General features: G+C 33.4%; 1 protein-coding gene and 1 non-coding gene across 2 annotated transcripts; both read right to left on the reverse strand.

Moving 5' to 3' along the window:
- Window positions 1-5,224: 5,224 nt before the first annotated feature.
- Window positions 5,225-9,603, reverse strand: LOC115877434. The gene is made up of 3 exons (XM_030893589.1): window positions 9,582-9,603; window positions 5,596-5,783; window positions 5,225-5,389 (listed from the first exon to the last, which is right to left on the reverse strand). Exons 1-3 carry the CDS (start codon window positions 9,601-9,603, stop codon window positions 5,225-5,227), a joined length of 375 nt encoding a protein of 124 aa, XP_030749449.1.
- Window positions 7,084-7,156, reverse strand: Trnav-aac. Its single transcript has one exon. It is a non-coding gene; the product is annotated as a tRNA-Val (tRNA).
- Window positions 9,604-10,542: the final 939 nt, after the last annotated feature.

A 10,542-nucleotide genomic window follows, 5' to 3' on the forward strand; every position in this document is an offset into this window, starting at 1 on the left:
ATCACTGAGTGCGCCGAGACGACGACCATTCGTGCCATGAACTTTGGTACGTCTGATGTGGAGGATGGAGAGCTGGCCTCTGTGGAGCCGTCTCAGATACTGGCTTTTGTTAAAGCCCTGAGACTGTATGATGAGTTATAACTCGTTATAACTCAAGAAACGGGAACACGCAATAGATCTATAAGGTAGGGTTGATTAAAGCCGGGACCCCATTAGCCAACACCCGACGTGATGCCACGCGATGCCGCGCTGTCCCACGTGTTGCGACGTGGGAATGGGTCTACACATTAGGTAACACGTGTTAACACGTGTTAACACGAATTTTTATTACGAAAATACTAGAAGTATCGATACCCTTACCGATATTAGATTATAATCATAATACCAGTACACCAATATATTCAGAATCGAATATTGATATTATTAAATCAATCTTTTGGGGATCAATCTTTTTGGGGCATCCCTACATCAACTACAAAAGTAGATAGCTGCGGGACTAGAGAGGCAAGCGGGGAACAACACGCCGTAACACACGTCGGTGAGATCTGGGACCGACGAATCGACCATCACACGTGTCATAGCGTGTTAGAGCGTTGGATGGCGTGGCGTGTTGCCTAGTGTGTATGCAATACATGTAATTAAATGGAAAAACATACGTACTGATCCACATGACGTGGAGTAGCATGGCATCGCGTGGCGTAGCGTGTTGGCTAATGATGTCCGGACATAACTCCCCTCCTATACATTCTACATTTTACATTTGACACGCATCAGAAGATGGTTACGCAAGGCGTTTTCATTCGAGCTTTTCTGTGACTGAAAAGCCCGATACGTCATGTTATCTCTCTTCCGCACTTTGTAAAAGGGAGATTTCGTTAGGCGGTTTTCTAGGTTGCCCTATACATGTTTAATATTACTGAGAACTTGCTTATATTAAATAAAACACCCTGTATATTTTTACATTTTTGAATTCTACGTTAAATTCTAAACGTATTTTGTGTATAATGTTCTATACCTAGGTTTAACCGTTTTTGAAATATTTTCAATTTTACGTGAAAAATTATATCCAAATTATAAAAAAATAGCTTACGTGCATGCATTTTTTAATTAATTTATATTAAATTTCTAATAGAAGGCAGTTTATTCTACATAAATTTTTATAAGAATTTAATAAACATATTACAGGCTGTTCAGAAAAACGAATTCAAAATTTAAATAAAAAAATACTAATATAAATTCATTAAAAACAGACTTAAACATAAGAAAATTAAATCCAAACCACTTAAAATAAATTATTTAATAAAATATCTTCCAAATTTAATGAAATTTTAATAACATTTTTCTTATATAAAAAGTTGTTAACTAGTAAAAATTTGAATTATATCCTTAAACGAACTATTCTGGTCCCACAGTAGGCTGTGATAAAATTGGCATTCATCGATCTGTCAAGACGATATTCAGTTATTTTATAAACAACTCTGTCTTTAATATGTAAATTATATTTTTATACAGAAAAAATAGTGTTTTATTAACTATAGCGTGTTTTTCGGTTTATTTTTTCTGTTATTATTTAGTTATAGTGATATTGAACACTATATTACCTAGACAAACTTGTAAAATGTGAAATTTAGGTGAAAAAGTGAATCGGCAGGTGAACCTAAGCTACACTGGGTAAGTGTTTTGAGTTGATTTTGTTATAATTATTAAAATACACAGTAAAATAAAAATACACAATTATAGGTAAACATATTCATTAAAAAATGTATTTATCGGTATATTTTTGATTAGATATTGATAAATTAAGAGTATAATCGACACTGAAAGCATTTTAATGCATGCGTGATGTGATTTGAATGTAATGTACTTTTTTGAATGTTCATGTACGTTTTTGAAGCATTTTTTATGTATAACTAAATAACAGGGATATTTTCAAGTCACTGAATAGTCTACCTATAAGGATTGTACAGAGTGTTTTTAATACAAAGTCTTGATTACACATTGCTCAGTACCGAATATTCTGTTTAAATAATATTCTAAAATCAGAGTTTATTTATTTAAAATAAATTTACATTTGTTATTTCATCTCATAGCCTGCTCAATAATAAAAGAAATAACAATAAGGGCCACCTATAAATAGGTCTATATTATTTGTAATCATTGTTTGAAAATACAATTAAACTAAACAAATTGTTTGGTCAAATAATTCCATTATTGGATTAGTGATTTTATGTGGAAAACCAAAAAGGAAAACAATAAGCAAGCCGAATTTTGCTTTACTGGACAGCAGAGGACAGGGACAAAAAATGGTCTTAGAACCATAAACATTAAAAAATATAGAACGCCAATTGGTGTAGGTACATGATTTTCGAAAAATATTAGTGTTATTTTTTTAAACTTATTCAAAAAAACTAGATCGTATCAGATTTTCAATTTTGAATATTAAGTAGGTGTTTGTCAAATAAACGCCTCAAAAAATAAAAATAACTGCAGTACAGAATGTATTTTTTTTGAGGAGAAGAAAGATCTTTTAAAGACATCTATCGGATGTTGATGACAGATAATTGTGGGATTCCACCCACAAAAAACCTCATCCTTTTCTTCACTACAAGTTGGAACTACCGGTAAGTATTACTTCAGCATGCAGCTTTGTCTTCTATTTAATCTTGCTGTCTTCTCTTCAAGTCTGCCTCTTTTTGTTTCTAATATCTTTTTTTTTGCCATATCGGATACAGAATTCCATACAACTCTTGACTTTAACATTTGTTCTATTATATTGTTCGGGTCTAATTTCAGTCCCACTTTCGTACTCCAGTTTCCTTCGCTCACCTATCCAACGGGGACACACGAGAAAAAGGATGCTCTACATCATCTTGTGTGTTTTCGCAATAGTAACAGCTTTGTGATTCTCCTTTTTAAACCTACAGTGGTATGACAGAGTGTCGGTTCTATGAGCCGTGGTTCACTGATTTAGAAAGCGTTCGACTGTGTGCAGCTAAGAGACGTGTACATCTTCTTTACAATAGGCAAATCCCACACAACCTCGTTAAAACCATACAAAACATATATGAAGCGAACCAAATTCAAGCTAAAATTAACGGGGTCCTGACCAAACCAATAAATGCAGGCTGTGGTATCCGACAAGGTGACTCCCTGAGCCCTCTTCTTTTCAATATCATTATGGACGAAGTAGTAGGAAATGTACGTTTACTGAAGGGATACAGTATGGGCGACCAGGAATTTACTATTCTATACTATGCCGACGACGCCGTATTGGTAGCTGAAAATGAGAACGATCTACAGCGCTTATTACATCGATTTAATTGCACTGCCAAATCACTTATTATGATAATATCGACTCAGAAAACTAAATGCATGACGACATTAAAAGTACCACTAAGATGCAAACTGGAAGTCGAGGGCAATGTTATTCAGCAAGAGATGAAGTTTAAGTATCTAGGCATAGAAATCTCAGGATATGGTGATGTAGAAGCGGAGGTGCGAGAACGGACAACGAAGGTAACCAGAATAGCAGGATGCCTAAATGATACAATATGGCGAAATAAAAACATTGAGGTGGAGACTAAAGCGAGAATTTACAAGGCAACGCTACGACCAATAATGACATACACTGCAGAAACTCGACCTGATACAGCGAAAACTAAACAACTACTAGAAACAACCGAAATGAGAGTACTACGCAGAATAGCTGGAAAGACGCTTCTGGACAGGAAGAGAAATGAAAGCATAAGAAGAGCGTGCAAGGTGGAAAATGTAAATGAGTGTGTACTCAGCAGAAAGGAAGAATGAAACGAGCATATCAGCAGAATGGACAACAGAAGGATAGTGAGAGTTGCACGCGACAAATCACCGCTAGGTCGCAGAAGCTTAGGACGTCCACGAAAACGATGAAGCGACAACTTGTCAGTCTAACCGGTAGAGACGACGAAACCAAACAGGCGATTCGCCTAATATGAAGAAGGAAGAAGAAGAAGAAGAAGTGGTATGACATGAAACAGCCATGGCCGCTTATCAGTTGTGTTAAGAAGAAATTCATGTTTCCGTGCCTTCTATTAACCCAAGGTCGTATATCTGGGATCAGTTTTCTTGTCCAAGTTCCAACACTACTCGTTCCCATCCATCTTTCTTGCCAAACATCTAGCGTGCGATGTTTTTCTAATATTTTTACCGTTCGCTCAGCTTTATATGTGCGACTCCTCTCCCCTGCCTGTAGATCTATGGGTACCACGCCTGCAATCACTAGTAGACTCTCTCTGTAGACACCGTACAGAAGCAACATATTCTTATAGCCAGCTTCCTTTGTATTTTCGTAAACATATTTTTGTATTTTTTTACCTTTAGGACTTCATACAAGATTGGTGCTGCGTATAACATAATTGAATGTAAATATTATTTAAAAAGTATATTAAACTGATTACACAGGGTGTTTAAAAAAAACAAGTGCCATCTCTTGTGGGGAGATACCTCACGTAAAAATATGATTTATTTTTTAAAGGTTGATTCTCACTATACCTTCCGTTTCCATTCCATATCCGTTCCGTATTTTTGATTGTATTCGCGCTATTCGAATGCTTCCGTTCCGTATCAGTTCCATACTTTTTATTGTACAATTTTACGAAAGTTTTATTTTAAAAATTTGCCTCATTTGAAAAAGGTAATAAATTTAATTAAGAGGTGAAAGAATAAACAAATATCAGTAAAATTTTAACAGAGCTGGTACAAATGTAAGAACTTGACAACGCTGTTTCCGATACGCTTCAGTCAGGAAGGAAAGGATATGGAACGGAAGGGAAACGGAACGGATAGTGTGCATTATCCTATTCATTTACATGATATAATATTTTATGTAAACAACCTTCAAATTGCTCAAATATTGCTGTGATATATATTTTTCGTCATATCTATAAATTTTAATGTCTATGGGAACTGTGGACTGCAAAAATGGACAAAAGGCAGTGAGGCCATCGTGAAATGAAGCGAACTGACCGCATTCAGTTTGTTAAAAGTCAATTTTTCTGTTTACAAGGGCTCGCAAAAAGTTTCAATTGCTTTTTGATGGAATTGAATTGTTTCACAACTAGAAACCTGTATTTTCGCATTTGATTTGTCAATTTTTTTTCAATAATTCTTCAGTAAAATGTAACCTGTAACTTGTCTTTATATATAAAAAATAACGGGAAAATAGTTTGATAAAAATATATTATGTTTATTGACTTACATCCAGTAAATGCATCAGAGATGACCTGGAACTAGGCTGCGTTTTTGTCATATCTGACAGAACATGACACAGTTCTCCGCTTAGTCTAGATGTGGCAACGTGGCTTGTCAATGTGGCTCTTTTTAAAGTTTCGCCCAATCCAAAAATCCACATCTAAAAGAAAAAAAATGTGTTTAAAAAAGTTAAAATGATTATTCAATAATATACTAATCTTATAAAAATTATATGACCCTCTGTGTATTATATACAGGTTGTCTTATAAATAACTTATATATAAATAACCGGCTTATTTTCTTTTGAATATTTTTAATATTGAATTATAATTTCTATTATGATTATTCCGCCTTATTTTAACTTACTTTTTCAAACTCCGTGTCGCTGTAAATTTTGCCCGCCCTGTATTCTGGAGCTAGATATCCAGCCAAATGAGCTGGAGCCCCGGATACGAAAAAAGATGGTCTCTGGCACAGTTTCACTCTGCCTTTGGAGCTCAGCATCAGGGTGGATGGTGTCACTAGAGGTAGGCATTGTTTACCAGCCAATCCATCTAAAATAAAAAAATAGATTTATATCGAAAAATTTAATATTGAATTAAAAAACAGTATAGAGTTACCAAAAATACAACTGAATTAAAAAAAATACTAATCGATATTTAAAAATTCAGTACTGAATTAAAAAATAATAGAAATAATGTAATAATAAATTATTTTGAATTAAAATAGTAAAATAATACTTTTTTTTGCCTCTTGAAAACATAACTAAATACCGATTTTACGTATAGTAAGTATTTAAGAAAACATAAAGTTGGATCAAAATGCCCGGGGTAAAACTAAATTAAAGAATATTAAATTAAAAAAAAACTCTTAAATGAATTTTGAAAAACCAGCATCAAGTTATAAAATATCGTAATGAATTAAAAAAAAATGTTAAATTAAAAATTACAACATTAAATTAAAAAAAAAACGATATTGAATTAAAAAATATATTGAATTAAAAATTTTCTAGAATGAATTAAAAATATTAAGAATTCTGTTTTGCCCTGGGTAAACTTAATTAATAAAAACAAATATTGAAAAACGCTTGAATAGAAAAATACAGCATTAAATTATAAAATATCTTTTGAATTGAAAAATCATTGTTGAATTTAAAAAAAAAAAACATTGAATTAAAAAAGTATATTGAATTAAAAAAAAAAAATATATATGAATTAATTATAGTATACAAAATGAAGTTAGGCATATTCTGCAGATCAAAATAAGTAAAAAAGTTTGTATAAATGTATGTCTCAAAATACTTAGTTTCGGAAATACAGGGTATAGAAGAATCATTTTTATTTCGATTTTTTCCAAATAATTTCAGAAGTAACGTCAATGTTTGATAATAGTAACGTCAACAAATATATTGACGTTACTTCATAAATTATTTAGAAAAAATGGAAATAAATATGAAACTTGTACACCCTGTATATCCGAAACAAGCCTTTTACAACATACATTTAGAAGAACTTTTTTGCCTATTTTTATCTGCAGAATATGCTGACGAAGTTTCCGGAATACAAATCGAACCACCCTGTATAATAAATTTTCAAAAAGTTGAATTCAAAAAAGATTAAGAAGAATAAAACAGTTTTAAACCAATATCGAATTAAAAATTGGAATAAATTAAAAAAATCATTGTTGAATTCAAAAAACAATGAATTAAAATATATCTAGATTGATTAAAAATTATATCAAGAATTCTGTTTTACTTAGGATAAAATAAATCAGGTTAAAAAATAATATTAAATTAAAAAGAATACATATAAAAAAGTTGAATTAAAAAAATCTGGAATAAATTAAAAAAAGTTCTGTTTCCGCCCGGGATCGAACCGGGGACCTTCCGCGTGTTAGGCGGATGTGATAACCACTACACCACGGAAACAGTTACACAAATATCTCTCCAATACTCTCACTAAGTAAACCCAAAATCAAACGTAATAACCTTCGGATTTGCACAGGCTTCTGTTCAAACGCAAATCGAGTCCCTTTAGGCCCTCGGGCCTCTTTCATTTCCCGTTTAGAGTGACCGGCGTGACGCAAAATACACACAATCTGTGCGGATTTAGGGCACGGTCATTAGCAAACGATAAGACGCAATCGGGTTTGGAATAATAATTGTTGTTTGTTGCCGGTTGCAAAACAATTAGTGCAAATAGCATTAAATGCCTTTATTTCAACTGGGACAGTGCTATAAGCAGGGAAATATTAGGGCCTAATAACAGCTATTGTAATAATATTATACAGTGTATTCAGAAAAATAAGGTTTATTAATATACAGGGTGGTCCGAACTGTATTCCGGAAACTTCGGCAGCATATTCTACAGATAAAAATACGTAAGAAAGTTCGTATAAATGTATATCCTAAAATGCTTAGTTTCGGAGATACAGGGTGTGATAATAATTTCTGAAGTAACATCAATATTTAGATGAAAATCGGTGTCTGGGAGTTTTTTGACATTAGAAATTTGATTTTGATGTTAAAATGGCTACTATTTGTAGGGGGCGCCACGTACATGTGTTTTAACTGCTTTGAAAAGTAATAACTTTTCGACCGTACCTGTATAAAGCTACTGAGTAAAAAATATAAATTTACGACGTTTCTTACGTAAAAAAAGTTTCTTGGAAACAGTATGGAAATTTGGAAAAGTATAGAAGAAATTAACCGTTTTAGAACATGCAAAATGTTTTTATGAAAAATACATTTTTCTCAACAATAAAAAAGGTATTTCCTCTTATAAAGACAATCCGGGTACATACTGTATCTTTTTAAAAAAAATATTGATACATTTTTATTTTTTATACAATTTTTTTTATTGCCGTAAATAATTTTTAACTGCAATTTTAACTTAAAAATCTTTTGTTATAGGTTTATGTACACAAAACACTCAAATAAAATCATTTTATACCGCTCCACAAAATAAAATATTGATTATCTATAAAACACTGTAACGTAAACTCCTGCTTTATGCATTATTTTAATCATACTAAAAGTAATAAAATTTAATTAAGTTGTTACAGAGGTAAAATAAAACAAAAACGGCTGCATTACATTTATTTACAGCAGCTTTGCTCAATATTTATATATACAGGGTGTCACTGGTGAAGTATTTTATTTTTTCTTTATTTAAATTTTTTTTTAAAACCTCATTGATTGCCTACTGCTTGTTGGGTTTTTCAGATAATCTGGTACAATGATGCAAAAGACGTTTATTATTGTTATAACCTAAGGTTATAATTTAGTGAAAAATACAATTATAAATAAATTACAAGGAATATCTACGCTATTTATCTTGAAAAATCCATTACATTTCATTAAAAAGTTATTTTTGGTGTTATTGTGCCCTCCTGGCTTATTCCTCATCTCTTCCTACTCGTTAAATAGATTACAGGGGTAGATAAAAAGCCCTTTTTGCTGTAATTCAGACGGTCAATAAACGTTTCAGTATTTTTTTATTCCGCTTTTACTGTTGTCGACGTAAAGAAAACTTATTTTTTATGAGGCAGGTGGATCGTTTTCAGAGAAATGATGTGTAAGGTAAATGGGAGAGTATTTTTTGAGTAAATAAAAAATAAAAAAGAAAAAAGTATTTGGCAGCGGTGGGATTCGGGTCCACGCCTCCGAAGAGACTGGTGCCTTAAACCAGCGCCTTAGACCGCTCGGCCACGCTACCTTATGGACGAAATTGTATTAAAGCGTCTGTTAAGACGGTGCAGTATTTATATTTTTTCTATTAATAGGATAATTTTAATCTTATATACTAATACGTAAGATTCCATAGTTTTACGCAGTGTTGCAAATAGTCTTTAAATTTCGACTATTTGCAGCACTGCGCTCAAACTCCAACAGATCTTGTCCAATGCTCCTGGGCGTCTCTATTAATAGAAAATATAAATCGTACCGTCTTAGCCAGGCGCAGAATCTTCGGAGGCGATAATTCAGCCCTGCCAAATACAGGCCGCATTTACTCAAAAATGCCATTACTACACATCTGCCTCGCAAGTTTTTCTTTAACAAAAAGGAATATCAGCATTTATTGACAGATGCGGATTACAGCAAAAAAACTTATACCTGTTGGCAGTAAGGAGGAGAACACCAAGCGCTTTTTTAATGAAGTTTCAAGACAAACTAGCGTGGTATTCCCCAACATTGACATATTCTTTTCGGTACAACGCAGGTGCTGTATGCTTTATCGTGTACTGGGTATTCTGGCTGGCGGAAAAATTTAAATAAGAAAAAATAAAATGCGCCTCGCAAACCAACACCTGCTGTAAATATTGAGCAAGCACAAACAATGCAGCTGCATTACCTCTGCCAACAACAACCCCCATTACTTTGGTAAAATGGCGCCAAAACAGAGTTTGACCGCGATGTTTTAGATAATCAACATGGGCGCAGGCCTGACCAAATGTTTTTGATGGCTACATAACAAGATGCAGTTAAGTACTTGCAACAATAAAAAATATTTAATAAAAAATAAAGAAATGTGTATCACAGAATGACACAGGTACGGTAATCCCCAGATGTCTTTATGGAAGGAAAGGCATTGTTGAGAAAGCTGTGATTTTCATAAAGCTGCGACTAAAACAGTTATTGCGCTTACTTTCCAAATTTCCTGTTTCAAGCACCGCAAGCGTCGTGGGCTGTTTTACTCAGCCAGCTGCCTAGGCGCGATAGAAAAAATTATTACTCTTCAAAGCGGTAAAAAACTGTGGCCTGGCGCTCCCAAACAGGTGTGTTGCAACATCAAAATCACAATGTCAAGCTTTTGAGCCTATTTTCTAGTGATGTTGCTCGAAAAGTAACTGGAAAAATCGAAATAAAATTCTACACCCTATATTTGTATCTCCGAAACTAAACGTTTTAGAACTGCTGCATTATACAACCTTTTTGCGTATTTTATCGTAAATCTATGATAATAAACTTGCAATACTATAACGTGACTATTTTTGTTGAAAACCTAAAGGCGTTGTATTTTACGCAACCGTCAGCTGGCTAACAGTATTCAGACCCATTGCGTCTTGCTCGTTTATGACCGTGCTTAAATCCGCACGGGCTGTGTTGCATCGCGAAAGAGACGAGGAGCCTAAAAACGGTGAACAATCAAGGCCGACCGTTGATTTTGGGTTGGCCAGTGAGTATTGGAAGATATTTGTGTGGCTTCCGTGATTGTGGTGTCATCACTTACGCCTTCAGCTTTAATTCTTTTAATTCAATATTATTTTAACACAATCTAAGAAATAGGCTGAGAATTCTTGATGGTACAATCA

The sequence above is a fragment of the Sitophilus oryzae genome, unplaced genomic scaffold (assembly GCF_002938485.1).
Source record: "Sitophilus oryzae breed Bouriz unplaced genomic scaffold, Soryzae_2.0 scaffold_1490_pilon_pilon, whole genome shotgun sequence".
In the NCBI taxonomy this organism is placed as follows: domain Eukaryota; kingdom Metazoa; phylum Arthropoda; class Insecta; order Coleoptera; family Curculionidae; genus Sitophilus; species Sitophilus oryzae.